This window comes from Astatotilapia calliptera, chromosome 10 (genome assembly GCF_964374335.1).
Source record: "Astatotilapia calliptera chromosome 10, fAstCal68.1, whole genome shotgun sequence".
Lineage (NCBI taxonomy): Eukaryota > Metazoa > Chordata > Actinopteri > Cichliformes > Cichlidae > Astatotilapia > Astatotilapia calliptera.
In genome coordinates this window covers 10,716,275-10,741,965 of record NC_137431.1, presented here as the reverse complement: position 1 = coordinate 10,741,965, position 25,691 = coordinate 10,716,275, and the positions used below count along the sequence as shown (strand labels likewise).

General features: G+C 42.7%; 1 protein-coding gene across 6 annotated transcripts; it reads right to left on the bottom strand.

Moving 5' to 3' along the window:
* Nucleotides 1-177: 177 nt before the first annotated feature.
* kdm6bb (lysine (K)-specific demethylase 6B, b) lies at nt 178-25,027 on the bottom strand. Of its 6 annotated transcripts, none has more exons than XM_026181239.2 (22): nt 24,751-25,027; nt 22,351-22,515; nt 20,278-20,336; nt 19,676-19,799; nt 17,949-18,005; nt 17,480-17,684; nt 17,150-17,398; nt 15,948-16,103; nt 15,591-15,869; nt 8,846-11,385; nt 8,624-8,750; nt 8,060-8,165; nt 7,388-7,593; nt 5,546-5,715; nt 5,391-5,459; nt 5,158-5,306; nt 4,735-4,849; nt 4,464-4,651; nt 4,188-4,329; nt 3,948-4,074; nt 3,350-3,520; nt 178-1,314 (listed from the first exon to the last, which is right to left on the bottom strand). In XM_026181239.2, exons 4-22 carry the CDS (start codon nt 19,792-19,794, stop codon nt 1,291-1,293), a joined length of 5,199 nt encoding a protein of 1,732 aa, XP_026037024.1. In that variant the 5' UTR covers nt 19,795-19,799; nt 20,278-20,336; nt 22,351-22,515; nt 24,751-25,027; the 3' UTR covers nt 178-1,290. The 6 variants fall into 6 exon arrangements, 5 of the variants coding, with proteins under 5 accessions (XP_026037024.1, XP_080163151.1, XP_080163148.1 ...); XM_080307025.1 differs by having other exon boundaries at nt 22,351-22,511; nt 24,751-24,947; XM_080307022.1 differs by having other exon boundaries at nt 15,591-16,103.
* Nucleotides 25,028-25,691: the final 664 nt, after the last annotated feature.

Genomic DNA, 25,691 nt, shown 5'->3' with positions numbered 1-25,691 from the left:
CACTGAGCTGGACCCTTCAGGACTGACGATACTGACGCGGCCTGCAGTCTGACCTCACTGGTTTTTGCATTATAACATGATTGTGTGTCCCTCCGGACGTTTCACTTCACGAGCACTTCACTGACATAAACCCGAACGGCGACCCCTGCTCTCTCGCACCCCATCTATGCACACCACTGCGTATCCCATAAATTTATTCACAATTTACAATTATTTATCTTCTCTGTCATCTAGAAACAAGAATATTGAAACAAAAGAGGTATAAAACTGGGACTGTTTGCCCATTCCAATAATGAAAAAAGAGAAAAGAAAAAGACATCACAATGCCTTTTTTCCTCCATGTGTCATAGAACCACACCTAACACCATTTAGACCTGTGAAGAAGCCAAAAACAAATAAGACAAGTTCGTTTTTCTTTCTGCACACTTCATTTTCAAATAAGAACAAAACTGTTTTAGTCCTCTGCTAAACCCGTATTTTAGAGACACTGATAAAAATTTGTGTTTTTTTCTTTTTAATGCTTACATAAAACCTTTGTGTGTGTTTAATCTTCTAATTATCTCTCCTCTAAAGTTCACAAGGCCAATGTGGTGTACTTCTAGGCTGGTAAAACTTTTTTTAAGCATCTAACGAGCATAAATAAGATTGGAATAGCACCTCAGAGAGTTTACAGACAGGAGTTACAAATGTCAGAGCTTTTACCTGAATATGAAAAAAAAACAAAAAAAAAAACCCCAACAACAAATAACCAGAAACAGAAACCAGTACAATGCCAAATGTGACAATCAGCTACTTCTCTTATGAAGCGTTTCCCCTGCTGGTACATTAGAATCACAGCAAATTCATGGACACATAGAATAACTAGATTGGTGTAAAAAAGTTCTACTGAATTTGCATAAAAGTACCTGAATCAATACACAGAACTGGCTACTTGACGCTTTTGAATCACAGCAGTGTCCGTTGAAAATACATCACCTGATTTTCAGTGCTAGCAGTGCTCACATTGTGTTTTTTTTCTCCTGTCCTTATCTAAAATGCTTCTTGTGAAAAGTACCAGTCTAGTCATTCTATTTCAAAACACATGTCCAATCAGCAGCTGGTATGGGGAAGACGGTGAGCTATATAGTTGGACTGGCTGAGTATCCATACCTTACAGTGTGATGTAAACAATACTGAGTAAATGTGATTGGCTGATTGAGACAGTGTTTGCAGGAACAGATTGCCTTGAAGGCAACATTTGTGCTGCCATTAGAGTTTTGGTTATGGCTGAAAGACACTGTGGAGGAGTCCTCACTTTGAGAAGGGAGTTGGAGTCTGAAGGATGAGGGGAGAAAAAAAAGAGGAAGAGAGACAGTTCAGCTGGGGGTTTGGAAAGAGCTGTTATCAAATACTCATTGCATTACTGCGGACTATTTTTCAAAGCAGACAACTAGTATCTGCAATAAGGATGTTGTTTATTTAAAAGCACCAGGACAGGGAACCTAGCAGACTCCCTTACTGCAGCAAGAAATCATAATGTGAACCCCAATTTTACAAAATGGCCAAAAGTAATATAAATTTTAGCCAAATAACACATGACTTATTTGATATGTATAATGGTAGATGAGAGCAGTTCTAGGGAAGGTTAACCAAAGCCAATAAAAAACAAAAAAAAGAGAAATCGAGAGAAATAAACTCTCATTCACACATTTCTAAAGGGAGAAACTCTAAAGGCTGGATTAACATAATAGCGTCACATCAGCCACCAGTAAACAGCACTTCATCCAACCCAGTGTGCTTTTTGAGAATGATGACTATTCTCTGTTTAAATGACAAATACATGATTTGGAAGCAAGATGATATCACTTTGTAAAGTGAAGCAATGTAGCTGTTTGGAAAAAAATAAAAGTTACAGGGAAATTCTGATTTTCTTTTTTGGTTGTGAACTTCACAAATTTGCTAGCTCAGCCTGTTAAAAAGAAAACGTAGGAAGGTAATTTCGCTAAAACAATACCATGAAAAAGTATTTGACCCCTTCCTGATTTCTTAGCTTTTTGCATATTTGTCACACTTACATGATTCAGATCATCAAACAAATGGTAATACTAGACTACCGTAAGATAATCTGAGTAAATACAGAATTTTATCTAGACCTACCAAGTGAAAATGTGAAAAAGTAAACCTGGTAACTTCTTGTGTCATCCTTGGCAGCAAGAACTGCAATTAAGCATTTGTGATAATTGGAAGTGAGTCTTTCACATCGCTGTGGAGGAATTGTGGCTCACTCTTCTTTAGAGAATTTGTTTTAAGTGAGCCACATTGGAGGGTTTTGGGGGGATTTAAATCTGGACTTTGGGCACTCCAAAAACCTTAATTCTGTTTTTTTGAACCATTTAGAGGACTTGCTGATGTGTTTTGAATCACTGACCTGCTGCATAAGCAAAGTGTGCTTAAATTTAAGGGCATGAACTAACGGCAGGACATCCTCATTCAGGATTTTCTGGTAGAGAACAGAACTGATGGTTGTACCAATTATGACAAGTCGCTCAGACCCTGAAGCAGCAAAACAGCCCCAGACAATCACAGATCCACCACCATGTTTGACTGCTGGTGTGATGTTCTTTTTATGACATGCTCTGTTCCCGTTACATGATGCAAAAAAAATAAATAAATAATTATAAATCAACTTTTGTCCAGTTAGTCCACAGAATATTTTCTTGAGGATCATCGAGATGTTTTTTGGCAAACATGAGATGAGCCTTCGTCTCTTTCTTACTGTTGAATCATGAGTGGGTTCCTTAGATGTTGTTCTGGGTTCTTTTATAACCTACTGGATGAGTTGTTAAAAGCTTTATGGAGTAATTTTGGTAGGCCGGCCATTAAAGTTTTCTCCATTTGTGGATAATAGCTCACTGTGGTTTGCTGGAGTCCCAACGCCTTAGAAATGGCTTTATAACGCTTTCTTTCAGCGACTTTGTTTCTCAGTTGTTTCATGATAATGATGTGTTGCTTTTTCAGATCTTTTAGCCTGCTCCACTTTGTCAGACAGCTTTTTTAAAGTGGTTTCTTGATTAGACATGTGTTGCAGGCCTGCTCACAGTCCATGAAATTGAACTCATTTAAAAACTACAGTTTGTATTTACTTGGGTTATTTTTGTCAAATATTTTTATGATCTGAAACATGTAATTATGACAAATATGTGGGGAAAAAAAAATCAAGAACGGGGGAAATACTTGTTCACAGCACCGTAGCTCCAAATGCATGACAGAGATGCCATCAAAAACAAAAAACAGTCTGAATAAATAAATTTAATTCATTCCAGATGCCAGATTAAAAAGTGACCATTAGAGATTATAAAATCATACTAACCAGCACAAAACCGTCATAGATTTTCATCAGCTCCTCTGTCCGATACTGTTCCAGCACCACTACTCCTGTCAGCGACGGGCTCTTAGCTCTGGCACAGTCCTCACAGTGCACCACGTAGGTCGTCTTACTACTGTTCTCACTGGTCACAAACAGCAAGTTAAACACCTCCACCTGCACAAACACAGTGTAGTCAGCACCACTTTAGTCAAGCATTAGTTCATATTTAGTGGTATGACTCTGTTGGGGAACCTTCCAGACCCTTCTATATGCAGACATAGGGAGAGCCAAAGCAAAGCCCCAACACAGGACAAAGCAGGTATCAGCGACTGCAGATATAACATTGCTTATGCCATAAACAGCATGAAAAGGAGCAGCTACAGCAGAGGAGGGTTACAAAGCAGCTTGCAGGTATGCAGCACTGAGGGAAAGCTAAAGCAGCACAAACAGCATCTTCTAGGATGGATTTGCCAATTGGATGTGTAAAAGGGTGTCAGCTGAGCGACCTCATAGCCTGATTAAACTAACACCGCGCTCGACTTTTGAAAGTGGGACTCGTATCATGCTTTCACTTCTTTCACACAACAGAAGAGTCACTCACATCACACTCGTTGCAGTAGTAGGCTGGCTCGTCTTTCACGCGGCTCTGGTAACAGATTTTCTTCCCTGCAGCCACCAGCTGGTCTCTCAGAATCTGGATGTGCTTGATGGACTGCAACAGGCAGTGTCTGAGTGTTTGAGAGAGAGGGAGACAGAGAGGGAGGGGAAGACAGTGAAAGATGTAAACTAACGCCCCCTCACATACACACATGTATTCTGTAGATGCAAACACACATCTTACTTGATCATCTTGAAGGTATCCTGATCTGTGATTTTAATTGTGCGAGCCACATTCCAGGAAACGTGGATCATGGGAACGATTGACTTAACCTTCTTCACCTCGTTCCACTCAAAGCGCTCCAGGGCGAGTTGATATTGGTATGCTGGAGGAGTGAAAAAAAAGCAAACACAAAACAGTGGCTGACAAAAGGCAACAGCATATTTAAGTAGTAACTTTAGACAAAGAGGTTTGAAGCTGCTGCTTTTGGCTTATTTTATTTTTGTCCTTGTAACTCACAGTTGAGTGGTCCCACATTCCAGGCAATGTTGTTGCACCAGCCCACAGCTTGGACCCAGTGCACAGTCCCTGCATTAATCCACACCAGGTCGCCTGGCCTCTGGATGAAGCGGTACACAGGGATGTTGGAACTGTAGAGATCCTCTAGAACTGGCCACCAGGAGCCTGTAAGGTAGTCTACTCCATGCCTGAAGGAAAGACCAAAGCAATTCAGGCTACAGTAACATCTTTTGTATCATTTTTGTTTCAACTGAATAAGTTCTTAACTCACTTTTCACATAAATTATTAATAAGTTCCCAGTAGTGCTCATGGACTGCGAACCACTCGCAGTCACCAGGCCCGATGTTGATGTTAACTGAGCAGAAGTTGTTGTTCTCTTGATGACCTGATGAGAAACACAAGCAGTCCTTTTAATTTGAAAAGCAAAGTGTGTAAAGTGTGCGTGTTAGTCCCCATAGGGAAATAGTTCCTCTGCATTTAACCCATTCACCCAGTGAAGCAGTGGGCAGCCGCCAGTGCAGCGCCCGGGGAGCAGTGTGTAGGGACGGTACCTTGCTCAGGGGTACCTCAAGGTAGCCGTTCAGTGGAGTCGAACCCCTGACCTTCCGATCATGGGGCTACCACTCTACCTACTGAGCTATCCCTCATTTGAAACATTAAAAAACACCCTCCTGAGTCAAGACACGCACTTACCTGGTGTACGGCTGCCCGGCACCTTCATGTAAAGCTGGACAGTGTTCATGCCCAGGATGGTGTGACCGACGTGACTCAGCATGTTGTTACTGGATTCCACTCGCATGAAAGCTGGCAGCTTCAGCAGCTCCTGCAGCTGGGGCTTCCACCTTGAAAAAAAAAAAAGTCATAAAAAAAGAAGGTAATGTGAGAGATTGTGGATCCTCGATTAGGTAAGTTTAACATGATCTTACCTTTTAGGATCAGACAGATCTATGTTGGTCCCGAATTTAATGATCTTTCCAACAGGTTTTTGCTCTGAGCTGGGGAGAGACACAAGCCTAACATGAATATGCTTCGCTGTAATACTGTGACCTTTTACACGAACAGATCACAGTTTTTCACTAACCTCAGAGAGCTGTTGGCATGAGGAGGCTGAGCTTTGCTCAAGATGGACGCAGAACTGGCTTTTGAGGTATGATTGCCTTTACTGTTGGATAGTGTCAGAGCGGCTTTTGTGGCTGCCGATTGGTTTGGAGTCTGTTCCTCATCTTCCTCATTCTCACTCTCCTTCTCCTCCTATAATACATCTGCATGAGCTTAGCTTATAACTGATAACAAATGCATGATTACATAAATTCAAGGTAAGTTTTGGACAGAAACATCTGTGAAGTCAATCACGTTTTTGCCTGCATGTGTTGATTTCCTCACTTCAGACACTTAAATTGTTAAACACAAACTACTACACATCTGCTTACTAACCTACAACCTTCATTTAATGTATTTTATTCAAATAACCTTTGAACAAAATACCTTAAAATACTGTTAGTGTCCCCCTAATGCTTTAAACGATGGACAGACCTGCATCAAAAGTAAATACAAGTCTAAGAATATAAAACAATTCTGAATTATCATTCACAGTGGAACACATAACACATGTATGCTTATTTACAGAAGCATGGATTCTTTCTTGAAAAATATACATCTCACACATCTGAGATGACAAAAAAGAAGCTAATCTCCAGTTTGCAAAACATTAGTTTTCATACAACTTTAAAAATGTTTTTAACACACTGCAAATCACTGTTGTTTATTCAAGTAAACCAACATTTAAGTTCTAGTTCATGGACCCCACTTCAACCTAATTCCAGTCTATAGCATAGCGGTTAACACATTTGTCTAACACAGAAAAGATCACCACATTTTTTCATGATAAATAAGGTTCTCTTAACTACGGGACAGGACTTTTAGCTTTGAGATAGCTTTGCCTTTCTCAGACAGAAACATGAACTTTGCGATCCTTGGATGCTTTGTTTTATACTGTTATCAGATGAACACACTAATAACGTGCCTATAACTGCACCCAACAACCTTCTGTTTCATTCAGACATTTAAAAACAACACTCCCAAAATGTTCCCGCTTGTCTTATATTCAGACCTATGATTACATTCATTCATGACCTCTTTTTTTGTTTGTTTGGTTTTTTTCTGTGCTGATACATGGAAGAGCTAGCAGCCTTTATTCTTCAAGAAGCATAGCAGTAGGAAATGGACGGCTCAGATTTCTGTCCCTGGTAATATATGCAAGACGATCCAAAACACTGCCTTCATATTCAAATCACAGCTGTAATCTGTTTCTTTTTTTCAACACCAAAGATAGTGCTTATTTGTTTTGCATGTGTAGCTTCCTCCATATCGGTCACAAAACAGGTGTGGTAAGAAAGCCTGCATTGATGCGCACTTCTTGTTGGGAGGGATTTATAATGCACTCTGACTAAAAGCCAGTTGGTTTAAAATGGAGCTTAATGCAGTGGACTGTGCAAATGGGCAGACAGACTGCAATGATATAGGAGCCTTTTGGAACTGGGTCACATACTGTTGCCCATGTCCTCTACTGGTCAATCCCCTTTCCTCTTTAACAGACAGAAGAAATGACCTGAAGCCACCTGGCCATACACCCTATTTTGAACTTTTTTTGTTTGCTTTATTAAAATACCCTGGTCTAGCAAATGCTGCTGAACTTCCAACCTGAAGTGTCCGTTAAAAAATGATATTCAGGGGTGAAAAGACACCAGCAGGCAAACAACAAATTTAGCAATGTCAGCAATCACATTAGAACATGTGATACAATATTTCTTTAAAATCTATTTAGCCATGAGCTGAAATAAAAGCTGGTGCAACTCAATTATTCAGTCAGTTATTTAATTACCCAACATTAATTGCCATAAAAGTAACATGAGAGTATGCCTACCTGCAGGCTCTCCTGAAAGGTGGAGGCCTGGTACTGGGCGTATTTGGCAATGATGGTGTGTGAGCGGCTGCTCTCGCAGGGCCATGTCTGACTCGCGCCACTTGCATCCCAGTTCTCATCAGCAGGCTGCTGAACCTGAGTCCTCACTTCCACTGCATGGTCCGAATTGGCCTCCACCAGAGATTTGGTTGAGAACAGACCAAGATCTGCGATGGAGAAAGAAACAGAGAAAGATAATTACCAGATAATTACAAAAACAAAATTTTTTTCCCCTGTTCAATTGCTGAGACCGGTGTTGCCATGCAAATGAATTCAAAGCGGCAATCATAGAAGAGTGGTTGCCAAGCCATCAATCGCAGTTGAGAATACATGTTTTGCATTTAAATGTGAAAGATGAAGCAGGAAGTGTTAGATTAGATTAGATTAGATAGAACTTTATTAATCCCTCGGGTGGGTTCCTCTGGGAAATTCGATTGTGTTATGTGGCTAACAAAATTTAAATGGGTTATATAGCAAGATACAGCACTATTAAAATATCCACTACTTCTATGACAAACCAGTTTTTTTTAATCTGAACAATCTGTGCCTAATTTGACCTTTCCTGCTTCTTGTGTGATGATTTGAACAAAACAATAAAGTAAAATTATTTTTTTTAACAGTAATTAAACTTACTAAGGCGGAGGGAGCCAGCGAGGCCTCTGATGACCGTAACAGCGTTTTTGGGATCAGTGCAGAACTGAAGCAGAACCGGAGAAAAGGCATCCCTCTTGCTCTCCAACTGTGAAAACAGCACGGGGTAAACCATGATGAGATCTGAATGCAGTGTTGGAGAACATTTCTCTGGAAACCAGGGGAAAAGTCCTCACAGTAGGTTTGAAATTTGCAGATTTCTCAAACAAGGTGTGTTAGGATAGCTCTCGCTTGCTAACCAATAAACAGGCCAAGAAATAGAACTGAGCTAAATGTTAACATGGGGATTTGTTGTATATCCATAAAAACTAATTGAACTGCAATCCATCCAGTTTTTTTTAAATTTCCAAGAGATTTCATTCTTAACCTTTCAAAAGTTGAGAATGGCTAAGCTAGGCTAGAAAGGTTAGCAGGTTTTTGAGTTTAGGCTAACTGACCAGCTTAGCCTGAGAACATGATCCGCAGAACCAGCCTGTTAGCGTGGCTAAAAACAAGATTACTTTTGAAGTCTGGTTACTTGAGCTCCATTAATTAGCACATACTCACATAGATGCTTGGTGTAGGAGGATTCAGCTTATCACGAGGAATGGGGGTCTCCACTGCAATGTTGGGTTTAACCGAGAATGCGGGAGGCAAGTACGACTCCTTGAATTTCCCTTTCAGACTTGCCCCCCTAGGAAAAAAAATGATACCAGAGCATTAATACTCATTAAGAGAGGTGAATAACACTCAGTGAGCTGGTAGCACATTTGTCAGCTTTATACTCACCTGCATGCTCTGATCACATCAGCGGCTGTGTTTGTGATGTTGATCTTGGAAAGTGGGATTGGGATTCTGGGCTCCTGCACTTCTGATATATTGAATGTCTGCCTTCCGCCGCTCTCCACTTTAACCAAGAGGATCTTCAGCTCCTTAGACAAGCCCATGGACAGCGCTTTCAGTTTCAGTGGGTCCACTTTACGATCTAATTTGGTTGGACTTGTTGATACAGCTGATGTTGAATTTGAGGTGGTAACGTCTGTATTTCCGACTACACAGGCAGTCTCATTAACGAACCCTTTCTTCTCATCTGTTGTTGCATTTGAATTCCCAGTGTCCACTTTTTGTCTTTTGATATCTTTACCATTTGGGGTTTGATTTTCCTGAGGAGTCTGGCCCTTCATGCTGTCTTTGACCAGTCTGGCTGAGTATGAAATAACTGGCACTGAAGATAAAGCATTGCTGTCTTTTACATCGGGTACTCTACTTGTTTTAATTTTACAGCTGATGACCTTATTTTCTTCTCTCTTTATCTTAATCTTGATCGCTCCCTCTCTTTTCCCATCCTTTACCTTCTGTTTTCTCTTTTTCTCTTTGCCTGCACGTTCTGTCTTTGTGCCGTTTCCACTTTCTTCCTTGGTAGAGGGAGCTTGCTTTACCATCTTCATTACTGTATGTGTTGTGGTCAGAGTCAGCTCCGCACTCAGTGCCCCATCCAAAAGAGTCTTCGTCCTCTCCATCGGGTTTGCTGCATCCTTGTTGTCTTGTTTCATCACATCTTGTACATAACTCTCATTTCCCTCCTCTTTTTCCTGCACCATTGAGCTGGTGGCTGGCTTACTCACATCTGTCTGACTGCGGAATTCTTCAAGTGTGTCTGAGGTAATGTGAACTGGTGATTGATTACTGGGTTCGGAGGATTCTGTGGGATTTGATGTAGGGAAGAAGTCCTGGCTCTCGGGGCAGTGGATATCTGGGCCCAGTTCAAGAGAGGAAGAGTACTTCACTCCATTGGCATCACTAGCAGGAGGACCGCCGAATGGACCACCTCGGCACGCGACCCTCTGGCTGGCAAGTAAGGTGGCCAGGCTCTCAAAGACATCATCAAGACCTGCGTCATCATTGTGAAACTCATGAAGGGGAGAGCCAGACAGCTTCCTGCTGCTGTCCATCATCGCTTCTTTTTCTTCCTCCAGAACTTGTTCAATTGTACAAGGTAGATCAGAGAATTCAGACATGCTGCTGTGGGAATAATCTTCTGCACTCATATGATCAATGCTTTCACTCTCTACAGGAGGGGGTGAAAGACATTGAGTGGGGCTGAGCTGGAGGACAGGTCTGCTTAGTACACCTTTCTCTAGCTCCTCCTCCTCATCTCCAAGATCTGATACTGGAGATCCCTGCCAGCTAAGCACAGGAGGTGTGTTGGCAAGGTTGTCTCCCGTTTCCCTTAAATTTCCCATCACAGCCACAGGCTGAAGGTCTGGAGCATTGAGAACTCCTCCCTGCCCACCTTGCTGCTCTAAGCCAGCCGAGCACACTGTACTGAGAGGCGCTAAGGCTTTAAATAAGAGGGAAGGGAGTATGTCATCTGGCTTTGCTCTTGGCTCACCTTCCAGTTGGGTTGAGACGATGGTGGAACGCTTGCTGGCCTGGTGGTGGCTGGCTTTCTTAGGAAGAGGGGTTTCTGGGGCACTGCTGCTCTTTTTGAGCATTTTGTGATTTTCAGACTTTGAGGATGGCTGCTGTGAAGTGGGCCTGGGATGAAGGGTGTTTGTGGATGACCTATAGGTAGTCTTTTCTCCTTTTTCACTCCTGTCCCTGTGCTTGTGTTTGGGTGGTGACTGGGCCTGATTCTCTCCGTTCAAAGTCTGCATTTTACTTATCTTTGCCTCACTTAGACAGGTGGAAACAGAGATGGAAGAAAACATTTCCTGTTCTGTAACTTTCATTTTGAGGGCTAATTTCCGTTCCTTCTTAGATGCTTTATCGCGTTTCTTTTTCTTCTCGGCCAACCTTTTCTCCTCCTTTTTCTTCCGCCTTTTTCTGTCCTCACCCTTTCTGCCCATCTTTGGAACGTCACCCTTCTTCTCCTTTTTCAGCAGCTTATACTTTTGTTTGGATTCAGACTTTTTATCTTCTAACTCCCTCTCAGGCTTGTCCACTCTTGCTCTATCGTGGGGAGACTGCAGTGAGCAGAGGAGCTGTGAGGTCTTCCTGTACTTGAGGTCTGAAAGCCTAGATTTTGAACCAGCATGGGGTGTCGGAGATGTACTTGATCCCCGACTGGGTCTCGGGATGACACTGGGACTTTCTTGGAGCTTTAGCTGCCCACTGAGGCTGGGACAACGCGGCTGAATGACTGGTGAATCTTTTCTGCCATTGAGCATTTTGTCTGTAGAAGGACTGGAAGGAGCACCTGTACTGCTGGAAGTAAAACCTCCATTGTTCGGACCACAGAGTACAGATGAGTACTGAGGAGAGTTTACACCAGATTTCAAGAGGGAGGGGTCCCTTGAATTTGTCCGTTGATGAATGCGCTGATTCTCCTGCAGAATTAATTTTGCATCAGTAACTTTAAGCTGTATTGTACATTTAAGGCCTTTATACACCAGACATGTAAAATTGGTTAAGTGTTAAAAATATCTTTCAGACTCACTTATTCTTGGTGCACGTGACTGTGCAAGTGACCGTGTAATTTTACTGGACAAACTTGTCATGTACTTTTTGGGACCAAGCTGAATTTTTCTAAGTTTTCTGATGAAAAGAAACATTCTGACCAATCAGATCACTGAATCTGGCAAAAAGTGTGATTGTAGCTCAAAGCCAGTACTGAATAGAGATGGCACGATACCACTTTTTTATGTCCGATACCGATACCGATATCATAAATTTGGATATCTGCCGATACCGATATGAATCCAATATAGTGTTTTTTAATCAACAAAACTGTTTTTTTTTTAAATATCTTGCTGCATTTTGTATAAGTTCATACTCAAGTTTAAAACAACAACTACACTAAAGCTATTCTGTTATACCTGTATACAAAAAAAATATTTCATAGTTCAGCAATACTGATCAATCTAATAAACTTAGACCTACACCATCCTCCCTATTCTGGTATTTTAAAGAGTACTTAGCGTAAATATTAAGCAACCTAACTAATAGGGTTCCAACTCCCAGCAACAACAAAAATAAATAAATAAAAAATAGGGAACCACCCCTCACGCTCCACCTCATGATGCTTAATCAACGTAATCAACCTTAATTTGATGCAGTGTGAAAAAAAATGCACAGAAATCAATTATTTTTCAAGAAATATTAAATAGATTCAACATCTTTCTTCAACAAAATTGCAGACTGCACAGATGGTACCTTCCCAAAGGAAAAAGTACTATAGCTTACTAGGGTATATATATTAGACTTAATAGTCACTATATACAGTAATTGACTTCTATTCATTTTACATCAAATTAAAACTTTGGGTGTCAGATAATTATTTATTAAAAGCTAGACATTTTAAATGAGAATAAGAAAGAAAAGTATGTCTTTGTGCCCCCTTTTCCCTGTTAATGCCCTATCGGCCCCCCTGGCTAAACTTTGCTAGATCCGCCCCTGCACAGTTACCAGCCGTCAGCTACGTAGAAAAAGATCCTGGTGTAGAAAGTAATATTAAATAAATTGTAACAACAGCTTATAAAGCTTAAACGTGCTGCTGTTGTTCAGCCGCTGGTTTGCTCTTTCTGGTGCAAAGTGGGCCAAAAACAAACAAGAGACACGGACTCGCGACAGAAAAGCCGATCAGCTGATCATTAAGCAGTTTCATGATTGAAGTAGCAGCAAGAAGCAAGGCAGTCGCTTGTTAAGCTTAACGCAGGAATGCTTTACAAACATTCAGAGATGGACTTACACACTTGCTTTACTTCTCTCGGGGATAACTTTGTCGGAGATGAAATGCCGGGTTGCTAGCGAAGCTCCAAATGCTATCCAGACCACCGACAGGTCCCCATGCCACAGCCGCTCTATCACGTGATGCATACTGCTCCGACGTGCTAACGTTCTGAGGTGAGTTACGGCGTGTTGCAAGTTTTGTGAGGTGCTTTCGTGATATTTAATGGATCGGATTACATTTTTTATTTTTCTCCGATATCCGATCCAGTAATTTAGGTCAGTATCGGACCGATACCGATACGTAATATCGGATCGGTCCATCTCTAGTACTGAATATGCAATGATATGTAAATAGTAAAATTATACTGTTTTACCTGTTTACACACAGCTAAACACTAGGGGTGCAACGATATTCGTATCGATATTGAACCGTTCGATACAGTGCTTTCGGTTTGGTACGCATATGTATCGAACAATACAACATTTGTAATTTATTTTATCAACTTTCCTTCTGACGATGCTGTCTGTGTTGAGCGCTCAGTGAATCTGCGTTCGACTACTCCGCCTAGGCTGCACTGTCGAGCGCAGATCCACTGAGCGCTCAACACAGACAGCATAGTCAGAAGGAAGAGCGCAGGGCAAGCTAGCAAGACAGAAGTTAAGCTCTCCTTGCAACATGGACCTCCCCCACCCTCATTCAGATCTGGCGTTTGGAATTATTTTGGTTTTCATGTGACGTATGACCCTGAAGGTAAGCGAGTCATGGACTAAAGTAAAACAGTATGTTGGATGTGCCATGCAATGCTCAATTACATGGGTGGGAACTAGTGTGTTAGCGCAGTTAGCTCGTTAACGTGTTGGCCGTCTAGCCCCATGCACGGGGCGATCGGCGGTAGCTCGTTAACGGAGATTTGCCGTGTTGTGGCGTTAAGGTCATTTCAACGAGATTAACCTGAAAGCACTAGTGGGAACACAACGAATATGACTGCACATTTACGCCGACATCATCCTAGTGCAAAGACAAAAACAACAAGCATGCTACTAACTTTAGCCGAGTCATTTAGACAGCTGTTAGCACATGATTCTCCTTATGCTGCTGAGAATATAGCCCAGAAGAAGCGGATAGTATAGCTTTTATTTTGGAAAGAGACATTTCTCTGTAATAAACTCTCTTTTCCAAAGATGAGTGATTCCTCAATCAGATACATGGCTTGCAATATCGCTAGCCCGACGTCCTGGAGCTAGCGATTTTTTCAGTCGGGCTACCAAAATCTATCTCTTCCCTGCCCGTCGGGCTATTGTAGGAAGGAAAAATATATGTCAATGCTTCTGCATTCTTTCAGAAATGTAGCTGGGTAATTATGTCATTGGCATCGGTGAGCCACTGTCAATATGTGACATATTGATCGCGTTTGAATTTGCGCTTGTTTTTTGCTTTCACTTTGCAATCGTGCGAACTGTGTATAGAGAGCGACAGCACTGATCTGTGAGTGATGATAATTTGTGCACCAATTCCTCTGACATCGTCTTATTAATCGTTAGCTTACTATGCAAACATGACAAGTGAAATCTCCCGCAGCAAGCTTAAACATGTGAGAGGTTGATCGCGCAGAGAATCGCTGAGCTTATGTGAGTGTGTGTGTAAAAGCAGCACGATATATATTTTAGTTCTGCTGAGCCAAATAAGACAGGTCAGGGTGAAGAAGTGACAGCCAAAGAAAAGCTTACCACAAAACGGAGAAGTTATGACAAATGAGACTATAAGGCAAAAAGAAAGTGCAGCTTTATGGTTTCATGGACAAAAGAATTTCTGTGGCTGCGATATGACGAGCTAAATAACCAGGGCTGCACATAAGTGGTCCGCAGGTGCGCATTCGCTGTCAAAATAAAAAACACGCACAAGGGTTAGGGTTAAATTTAAAAACTGTACCTTTGAGTTTAAATATATACATTTATAATTTTAATAAATGACAAATTAAAAAGGCATGAACATTTTTTTGTATCGAAAAAATATCGAACCGTGACACCAAAGTATCGAACCGAACCGAACCGTGAATTTTGTGTATCGTTGCACCCCTACTAAACACTGTTCAATCTGCTCTCGGAAATTACTTCTCTGCCTCTTCAGATGTGGTCCAAACTCTGTCAACAAGAATTCCAACTACCCCACTGACATCCTGAAATATGTACGAAAGTGTTCGTGATATAGCTTGAACTCCTGGACCAAACCAAGAAATTCTCCCTGCTGCTGCCTTTATGTGAGAATTGGATGAGCTCAGAATCTCCTTTTCTTCCTTTTCTTCCTTTTCTTGTTTAGAAACATCAGGATCAGCTCATCATCGCTTCATGTCAACTTTTTTCACAGTGCGTTTTTTGAGAATTAATTTTCTGCTAAAATTCAGCGCTTCGACGAGCGGTCGACAAGTTTGCAACTGAAAAAATGTGGAATGTGTCACTTTTCCGCTAAGTACTCAGTGTGTAATGGTCTTTAGGTTCACAATAAAACTGGGGATGTGGAAGAAAACACAATTATACTGACACTAATCATTAATCATTATTAATCGATTTAACTATAGGGTACTGTAGCTAGGATATACAGATCCCAAACGCTCTGGAGGATCCTCAGGATGGGTGGAAAAAGACCAGGTTACTTTTTCTTTCTTGTACACAACAAATAACATCATGGTCACCAGAGCATGACCCCTTTAAAAACATACTGTCTCCTGTCAATTCTGAAGGTGATAAAGAGCAACATCTACCCACACTTTATGAGCATATGGCTTTGCAATAAAAACACTCTACCTGTTTACTATGTGTAAAATAGCATACTGAAATAAAAGTGTGATAGTAGTTTATCTCTTACTGTGCTTTGTTTGTGATAATGGTTCCAAGAGTCCTTATCCTCCAGAGGGTGTAGTGGGGCGTTGTGCTGAGGTGCTCTAGGCTGGCCTGTGTGCCGTTGATGGTTATAGTGATGGTGTTGGTGGCTGTAAGGCACACGGGTGTGGTCTGCTGGTGAAGATGAGATTTTCCGCTCGACCTTCCCTCTGCTTCCATAATTCGGTGGCCTCCTGCCGCAGCTCTGGTTGGATGGCACTGGGTCACTGAAGCCGTGTTTCCCAGCTCGCAGTTTAGAGGTTTCCTGCAAAAGTGAAAAACCAGATTTGGGAATCAATGATTGTGCCAAATCTGAGGAATAATACATGTTGTACATGCTCACCTGTTGCTGTTTTGTTGAGGTCCTGTGTTCAGAGTGGTGGCATGGACCCGCCCTGTCACTTGGAGGCTTCCAGTCGTCCTGGTTGGAGCGCTGTTGGTGAGGTGGTGATGGGGCACGAACAAGTAAAGGTAATTGCCTGGATCCAGTATGACAAGCCTAAACAGATAAATATCCTTTCTTTTAAAACTGCATTACACCAATAGGTGGGGCTGTTACACAGAAATGAAATGCCATGTAGCATATAGATGTGTACATGTAAACATAGTGACAGCAGTGAAATTGGCACAGTAAGGTCAAATGAAATTATCTGACTAAGTTTAAGAAACTAAGGTTAATAGAAAAAAAACAATGTTGTATTCATAAATAAATATTGATTAGTGAGTAATTATGGCGTTAAACAAACTGATCCATTCACGTGAACTTAAAACGAATCCATTAAACATGCAGTGTTTGAGTGCCCGAGATGGACATCACCGACCTCGCAAATTGAGTTTCCTGTATGTGGCTAGAGACTAGCTACATATGTAATAGTCAAAGTCCTATGTTTTATGGCCTGAGAAGGCTTCCCCTTCAACAAGCTAAAACACAAGGGAAAGGGATAACACAGCATCTGTATAAAATACCATCCTCTTCTTCCTCACCTCAAGCCTCTGCTCCTGAACCGAAGTCAGGGCTCTAACACACAAAGATGTACATAAACTTTACTTCCAGTTTTTGAGCCACTTCAAAGAAAGTTTCACTAGAGCCAGCTAATAGTAGCCAACACGGTAAAAAACGCCGCTAACAGCAGCCAGAAACACAGAAAGCCTTTGGATATCCTCAACAACTTATCTCAGCATAACTGCCATTGAACAGAAGTTTTACACAGTTTTACAGACGTGGATACATATTGCACTCACCATAGATGAATTGAGGCCAGAGGTTTTGAGGTGACTTACGGGGTAAAAAACGTAAAACACTTTCCTGATTTACTTTCCGTGTTATTCAAATATGTTAAAACAAAGCGTGTACAAAAATGCTTTTATACACAGATAGTAGAAAAAAAGTTGACCATAGCAGTTATGGGTTACTGTTTACATTGAATGCTTTTGATCTCTCTTGGCTGACCGACTGCAATCTCCTGACATCTAGCAGTGACATTTTACGCATTTTGCGTTTAAAAAATGAAATAAAGGTTGTGTCTCAAAATCAAACACATTTACCTGATCAGGTCCAAAGTCTCTTCTCCTCTTAGCTGGACACTCATCCCGGGGGGTTAATGGGTGCTCCGGGGTTGGACTGTGATGATGCGCTTGCTCCCGTCGCTGGTGGAGGGCTGGCCGTTTCCATGGTCCTGTTCTGTTGTTCACCATCCTGTCTGGGAAACTCCTGCGGGGGTCCGAGTGGGCCCATCTCTCTGGCGTGGTTCCCTGAAGCTCCCTGTTGTTGCGATGCAGGCGAGGAGCCCCGTTCTATTGGGAAAAGAAAAACAATACAGTCAAGATTCCTTAACTAATGACTTATCAGCAACACCTCACCACAAAGTTGCTGACATTGTTTTGCCAGTTTGCGTAGCGTTCCTCTGGTCCTGGCAGATAACCATTGTTGGTGCCATCTCGGATGTGGAACGAATGGATGGAGTTGTGATGCCAGTTCTGGACCTCAAACTGCACCTCTTTACCATCCCAAATTCGCAGCAGCTGGCTATGCCCCTTTGGGATACCTTTGTCCGGGACATGGTTGATTGTTCTGTCACCCCTGTGAAAACAACTAAACTCAGGACCACGCTGTGGACAGGCATTAATGGTAATTACACCACAGTATAACGGAAACTTTTCCGGTCAATACTCAGATTCATCAGGGCATCAAGAGTTGTACTGTTCAGTTTCTCAGTACGAGTGAAGCCAGCTTAGAGAAAATGACACTGACAAAAGCAGTTTCAGTCACAAATCACAGCACATAGCTCTGAAAGCTGGTCAACACAAACCCTTTTAAAGTGTGGTATGAACGATAAATACTTACCTGCTATAAATACGACTTGACAGAGAATGATATGGCTGTTTGCGCCCCTCTTGGAGCCTATAGTGGGGGACAAAAAAAATATTGTGTTGTCTTAATTCGTTTCAAAAGATGTGACGCTTTTACTCGTAGCCTGAAGTCAGATTAAAGCTAATTTCTCAAATGTTTTCTGCAAATAAATGTTAAATGTAGTTCACTGTTGCTCAAAGTTGCTCACAACTTTGGACATACTCAGAAATGAGGTTTTCCTTCACAGCGACTCTAATCCAGTTTTTTCCCACATGCTAAACTTCACAGCTTGTTCATCAAAGGTCTCTGCAAGAATAATTTAATCCCACTGCTTCTAAAATTTCTCCTGGCATGCCTCCTCTTCAGAAAATGAAAATAGTTTACGGCCCACACCCCACAAGAAAATGTTTTCAAGGTGTTTTTTTTCTCTGTGAAATAAATGCTATCACCACAGCATTAGCAGAATTTTGTTTACTTATGTTAAATAAAGAACACTATATTTAGCTTTATGTTTTTACCTACAGCCCTGCAGTGGCTCTATGCTCCACCAGAGGGGCCTGATTAAGAAACACTAGTTTAACCACACACGGTAACCACCATGACTCAACCAAACTATTTAAACTTTAAGTGGTGGATGCGCATAATAAACACATCAAATACGTAGTGGAATAAGAGCATCAGCTTCATTTCTACATTACTTATTTAGATTACTGTTATCAGTTAGTTCAAACTGCTCTAAAACACTATATCCAGGCAGTATGTTTTTAAACTCTTGGCTTTGTATGATGTGAATAACAGCTGATCTCCCTTATATGGTCATCTCATGCACAGCGCTTTGTCTGCAAGAACACACTCTCTACCTACCTGCTGCTATGAGAAGCAGCCAATCAGAAGCTAAGTTTGCTTGAAGGTAGTGGAAAGAAAACTAAAATGACTTGTTTCAGACATTAGATGAACTTGGCTGCACCAAGGCTCCGTATAAAATGCATGAAGATTATTTTGATCTGCGAATCATGCAAAGGTACTGTAGCAGCTTTACCCTAGAAATAGGAAGAAAACTATGGAGCTGAAAACGAGCGCTTTCCTTTCACTTTTATTATCTATTTCTCTCCAAAAGCCGCGACTGCACATAGCTGCATGAGCTACAGTCGCATTCATCAGCGCGTACCCTCAACTGTTGCAGCTGAATAGCGAGACTTGAGTCTTGTGCCAACTGCAGCTGAAGATGCTGTAGTTTCATTCACCACAAGCCTGTCTGTTGAAACCGCACACGGGTTTATTCCCACAGCTGCACATGAAGTGAGAGCTTTTCATGAATATGCTCATCAGAGTTTCAGTTGATCAGTCAGCCACATAAAGTGGCTCTTATCTTGAGTCAGCCCAGACTACAAAAGGCTCAGGTCTCACGTGCTCAAGTGACCCTTGTTTGAGGAAGTTCGAGCATCGAGTTGTTCCACTACCAACGGCCGCAGTGAGCTTAAACCCAGAATCTTTTTTTAAAAGTCACACTGGCTTTCTTAACTGATGCAGCCTTAGTGGTTAATTTTTTTCATATCAATATGATCAGAGACATGAAAATAGAAACAAACGAATATAGTATGGTGAGGCACATGCATAGCACATGTTATCTGCTGCAGGTGAATCACATGTGTACCCCTTAAATGAAATACTGTCCTGCAAGTGTTGCGTTTGTGTGTGGGTTTGGGGACGGTGCTGCTGACCTCTGTGTGTGGCTCCAGGGGCGAGCATTTACAGGAGCCCATTGTCCTTTGTTAGGTCCTCCAGCTGAGTAGGAGTCCCATGTGTTACGGCCAGAGTAGAGCTCTGCTGGGTGATACATGCAGCCTGGAACACACACACAAACACACGCACAGAGTTTAATGTGTAAGTGAAAATGCTGAATACACAAATCAACCTGTAAATATTTAAATACCCTGACTTTATGAAATGCAATTTCAAAATGATGCTCCTTTAAACTTTTAACACAAATTTCAGCATGCACATCCCAGGTATATGAAATGCATATACTGCACACATGCTGTATACGGTATTCAGGGTCCACTGCAATGAATTGTGCAGTAATTTTCATTTGAAGTTAATTCCTACATTCATACCACGTATATAAAAAAGGGAGCTTTAGTTCCATGATACTTATACCTCAGGTCGATGCAGCTCTGGGTTGTAGTGCAGTAAGGACTTTGGGTGATAATAAACTCTGTACGGTAGCGCCAAATTGTGAAGTATGTCTGCTTTTAAATAGTCACGCACAAACACACCCACACACAGAGAGCACAGAGACAGACAAAAATATTTATGTGGTTACCAGTCTTGGTCTGTGTTTTGGAGGCCCTCCACTTCACACCTGAGAGCAAAAAAAGCAGTCTGTGGACAAAACACGTGGTTAAGTGAAACGTTCCGTTCAAGGCATTTTTCCACAACACTTGCATTTCTTCTGGCGTTATAAGAAGCTTTATTTTTTTTAATCATGTGGGTTTGTGACTGAACTGATGCCACACTATCACTCTGTGTGCTCCCGGTAGATTTAATTCTGCTCGCCGAATTTTCTGCTGCTGCACTGTATCTGCTCAGTGGTAATACCATCACTCAGCCAGAGCTGCACTGTGCACTCAGCTTCTCTCTAATCACAGCCACCACCGCCAGTGGTCACCCAGTGATGGGAAAAAAAAGCCCACTGCAGTGAGACCATGGGCCATGGCAACCTCACTTTGAAGACAAAGAAAGAAAAAAAAAAACCATGGTGGCCTGCTGCATTTATTTTATCACCATTCCCTTCAAGCCATAAGTCCCTAATTTACTGACAGAGCTGGTGGTAGATGTGGCTCAAATCAGCAGCAGACATCCACAGTAGGAGTTCATTCTAGCCAGCTTTATCAGTCGCTATTCCAGGAGCTCTGCGTTTCCCTATATTCCTCCTAAGCCACAATCTATATCAAGTCAGGAGCTTGCTGCACTGTATCTGTCTTTTACAGTGTCTTACAGCCTCAATTCTTATTTCCACTTTTGTGATTGCTTTCATTGCTTAAAACAGGAAAGTCACACGTACGTCTTTCATTAGCGTGGACCGAAAAGATCACTTACTGCCTCTAATGATGACACACTTTTCTTGCTGAAGAAAGCTTTGCTGTTACGGTGAGACATTGGCTTCATTTCTCACAATGAATGATGAACTGGCATGCAGCATTTCACCACTTCCCTCACTGTGCATTAATTCTACTATAAGTAGGGTTTTTTTGTTGTTTTTTTCATGGTTCTGTGCGTGGTGAGACTGTTGCAGCTGTGTTATATTAACTTTTCTGCGAGTGCTGAATGAGTGAAGGAAGCAGCCTCTTCAAGGGACCATTTCCAACCAGTTGCTAGAGCAACTGAGGCCAGACAGTTCCTAATGCTGTAGCTCTAGGCTTTTCAGACTCAACTGCATTTAGATGTATTTTTAGAGCACACTGAGAACACAACAGGTCTTTAAGCGTGCACACAACGTTGCACTGCTAGCATGCATTACAACAACACTGCATGCTTTCACTTTCACATACAGAACCGGGTGACATCAGTCATCGCTGGGTTATGCTGTGCAGCAGATGCAACACATCTGGCGACATCCACCCCAGTCCTGCTAAAAATCTGCTGTTTCAAACGTCCGCAATTCCACTCTGCCTCTTTATCAGTAAAAGTCTCCTTAGCTGAGATATCGCTTGGTTCTGTTAATGTATTTTGAGTGTTTGTGACTGTCCCAAACAATTACTTGCATACAACAGTTTCCACTTTTTTCCTACTTTCACAACATTTGCGGACAAAGTGCTGCGGTTGCTGTGCTTGCAAGTGATGGGGCAACGGTATGCAGACCCATCTGGTATAGACCCTCCCTGCTTACAGTGTTGTAGGGGGAGCCGTCAGTCAGCACCAGCTTGCATTTGACTCCACACAACAACGGCTCTGTGGCTCCAATATTAAACCCATGTGTGCAGGAGTTAATTCAAGACATATGGGCTGTAGCTGCGAGGCCACATGATGTCATGTGCAGAATGGGTTAAGTTGCTGCAGGTTAAACTCCCTTCACAGCAAGGTAGCCCAAAAGAAAGCGCACACAATTCCAAAAGTGTAGTATGTAAGAGCTGACTTTATGAAATGCCAGGTGCATTCAATTACCACTGTACCTTTGGCCACTACAGTCCCCTCTTTGCTTTGGCAGTGTGTAACGTTTGTGCGCAGACAGGTAAAAAGCCTTCATTTGTTGACGCCTATTGTTCACTTAAACCCACCATCTCCTTTCTCTTTCCATGCCACCAAAGAAGGACAGCCATGTAAACCCACATCTGGCTATTTGAAACCAAATGTAGAACCCATGTGTGTGTTTGTGCATCTCTTACACAAGTCTTACCTTCAAAATAAATGCTGAGAGAACAGTGTTGTTGGTGGAGTTGGGGGTGAGTGGGAGTGGGGACTTTCTGGTCCAAATTAGATGATGCTGTCAGGCCGGAATAGAAAGACAGCAGACCCGCAGAGTCTCGGATCCCTCTAAATAGACATCCTCATCCTTGGCTAGCTGGTAAACACACACACACAGACAGACACACAGTAAAAAAGGACTGAGGAAATACCATCGCCAGTTGGTGCACAGATGTACAAGATAAGGAAGGTTTTGTTTGTTTGTTTGCTTTTTTAAGAAAAAGGGCACTTCCATCTCATCTGTCCCCTGGGTACACCTGCCCATTCTCTTTCTTTCTGTTCTTGTTTTTTTTTTGCAAAGATCTACATTGCTGCAAACCTGACCCCCTCTAAGACAAAGAGCTGTGAGCAAGAGAGGAGAGGAAGCATGGTTTGACAAGCTGGCAGGCATTCTTTCCTCCTGCCTTCCCCTCCTTGCTGGTCTGCCCTTTTGCCTTTGCTCTCTTCCTTACTTGTTTCAACAAGGCTCTTTTTTTTTTCCTTCTCCCTCCCTCTTGATATCCAATATCCCACCCTTTCTCTTCCAGGCAATCTGTACGGCTCTGCCCATGCCTCACCCTTCCTTTTCTCTGCACGCTGTGTCCTTGTATCCCTGGCAACCAATGATATCATTTAGTCCAGAGCTGGGAGGAAGGCCTCGAGCAAGGAGGGGAGTTTTTACATTTGTGTGTGAATTTTGACATGGAAATGGGGGGGGGGCGAGCGGTAGGATTTAATGGATCCTGCCACATTTCTCTGTTCGCTCTCTTCAGGCTTGGGTGTTGTTTACACAGCAGCTCTGTCAGCTCCTGAGATCTCCAGAGCTTCAGAAACAAGCTGTCAAATTCATGCAAATCTTCCACCACGCCGACTGCAGTGACCCCGCTGCAGATGTGCAGATCTTTTTTTCCACCGAGGCTCCATCATGTGCATGTGTGTGCGTGTGTGTATATGTAGCACAGCTCCTATACCATAAAAGGAACGATGGGCTGCCTCTGGTGGTCTCCTATTGCTAAGCTAACACAGAGCAGAGACGTGAGGAGAACAGATGGAGGAGAGCGGACGAGCAACAATGTACAGACGAGAAACAAGAGACTGGGCAGGCTCTCGTGCACATGCGTGATTTTATCGGACGCCGGCCTTAAATAGTGTCACCATCGCAGAGAAAGAACGTACAGTATGAGGCGAATATCAATCACATTTCTAAAAATAACCCCCAACACACACACGCATACACACACACACACCCCTTCTTGCTCTATCCCCCTTCTCCCTTTCTGTAACAGCAGCTTCTTCCCAGTGTATGCTCCATAAAGCACAGCTCTCCGAGGGGGTGCTGGAATGTACCAAGGCAAGGTCAAGAACAAGAAAGAGGGGTGTCTTTTGCAAACAATGCAAAAAAATGAAGCTTTTTTGTACAGCTTTCCCCCCTCTCTTTAACAAAAGACTGTGAAGCAGGAGTGAAGAAGACGCTGGATGCATGCATGAATGCGCGTGACAAACAGCTGGGTTTGTGGGAGAATGGTAACCTAGAAATGCACGTGCAGGTGGTTACTTGCACTGATCCTTTCAGCTGAAAGCATACACCAGGTTCACATTACTGACAGTAACGTCAGACTGCTGCTTTTCCTTTCAAAATCACAAAAAGGGATCGCTTCTGTTATCAAACGTGACCCAGATATTTAGATGGAGTCAACGCATGGCCAAAGAACCACTGTGGGAAACATGTTGAGGGAAGTGAACTTTGAGAGGAGCCCAGCAAGTGACACAGTTCAGACCTGAGCTAAAGCCATAATTACAGCACTTGGTTGCACTGAAGAGCCTTACTACTGTACGCCTCTTTCCCTCCCTCCACGCTCACACAAGAGGATATTCAACAGTTTAAATGTGCCGGAGAGCACCGATGTAGCCATAACAAGAGTGTAACTGCAACAGTTCCCCTATCTTCAACCTCCCCCTCCCATCACATTTCTGTTCTTGCGCATGCTGTGTGTCTGCACGTGAGCATGTATGTGTGCATGTATGTGTATGTGTGTGTGTGTGTGTGTGTGTGTGTATGTGTGTGTGAGAGAGAGAGAGAGAGAGAGAGAGAGAGAGAGGGAGAGGGAGCTTTATTCATGAACGTGCGGCAGTCTGCAGACACCACACACACTGCAGTATGCTCATCCAAGGCAGATCGTTCAGGCATAGTGACACAAATAACAGCAACAATGCAAGGGGACAGAAAACAGTTACACTTCTCCTTCCACAGTGCTGTACACAAAGCGACACATTTCCACTCAGACATAAATGCACATCCAGTCCCCCCCCCCCGCCTCCCTCCTGCCCACCCGCCCGCGGTTCTCTCCTTTACCTTCTTTTTTTTTGTTGTTTTTGTTTTGGTTCTCTCTCGTCGCACGCCCCTCTGTTCCCCTTTTTCCTCCCTTTCAACTCCTGGCCACCTCGTCTCTCGCACGATCCTCTCCTTTCTTCCCTCTTCTCCTCCTCTTCCTGTTTCCACTCCACTCCGATGCTGGTTCTCGCTCTCGCAGCAGACCCATCCATGTGCACAGAAACGACGGGGGCGGGCCGGCCGACTGTCAATCACGCGGTGCGAGCGAATGAGGCGCGCGAGCTTCCTATCAAACACACTTTGCAGGGTATGCGAGAGGAGAGGGGAGGGGAGAACGGCAGACAGAGAGAGAAATAAAGAGCCCCTCTTTATTTCCCCTCCCCTGTGTGTATGTGTGTGTATAACCTGGAACACAGCCAGTACAGTAGAGGAGATATTTAAATCTCTCCACAGCTGTAAAATAATCTTCGGAAGCAGAGAAATTGGTTATACATGCGTATTTATGCATAAATAGACTGGCGACTCGTTTACCTTATCATGTCCCCCTTTCATATATATATATATATATATATATATATATATATATATATATACATATATATAGGGAGAGAGAGAGAGAGAAAGAGGGAGAGAGATATTACACCAGTATGACATATCTCATGTGTTCTTGTTACAACATTTTTCCTCCCCCAAAACACTGAAAAAAAACCCCGCAAAGGCTCACAGAAGCACAGTTTCAGTGTGTACCGTGTAAGGGCTCAATACCCGCGGTGTTGTCTTTCTGGGTGCGCTGGAAAGTGAAGCAGAGTGAAATGGTGACAGAGAGGCTAGCCAGCGTTGGCTGAGCTCAAATGTCAAGTGACAGGATAACTGAGGGGAGGTGGAGCTACAGCTTTTGGTTCATGAAGGGAGGGTCTTGTCTTTGTGGCTTTAACAATGCAAAGCCACCGCTCACTCCTCTC

Bases quoted from the DNA above. Each gene is read 5' to 3' on its own strand.
- kdm6bb (XM_080307022.1), bottom strand. From the start codon at position 19,794: ATGTATCACCCAGCAGAGCTCTACTCTGGCCGTAACACATGGGACTCC. The intron at 5,307-5,390 runs GTAAGATCATGT...TTTTTTTTCAAG, and splicing joins GATCTGTCTGATCCTAAAAG to GTGGAAGCCCCAGCTGCAGG. The intron at 3,521-3,947 runs GTGAGTGACTCT...GTGTTTGTGCAG, and splicing joins ACTACTGCAACGAGTGTGAT to GTGGAGGTGTTTAACTTGCT.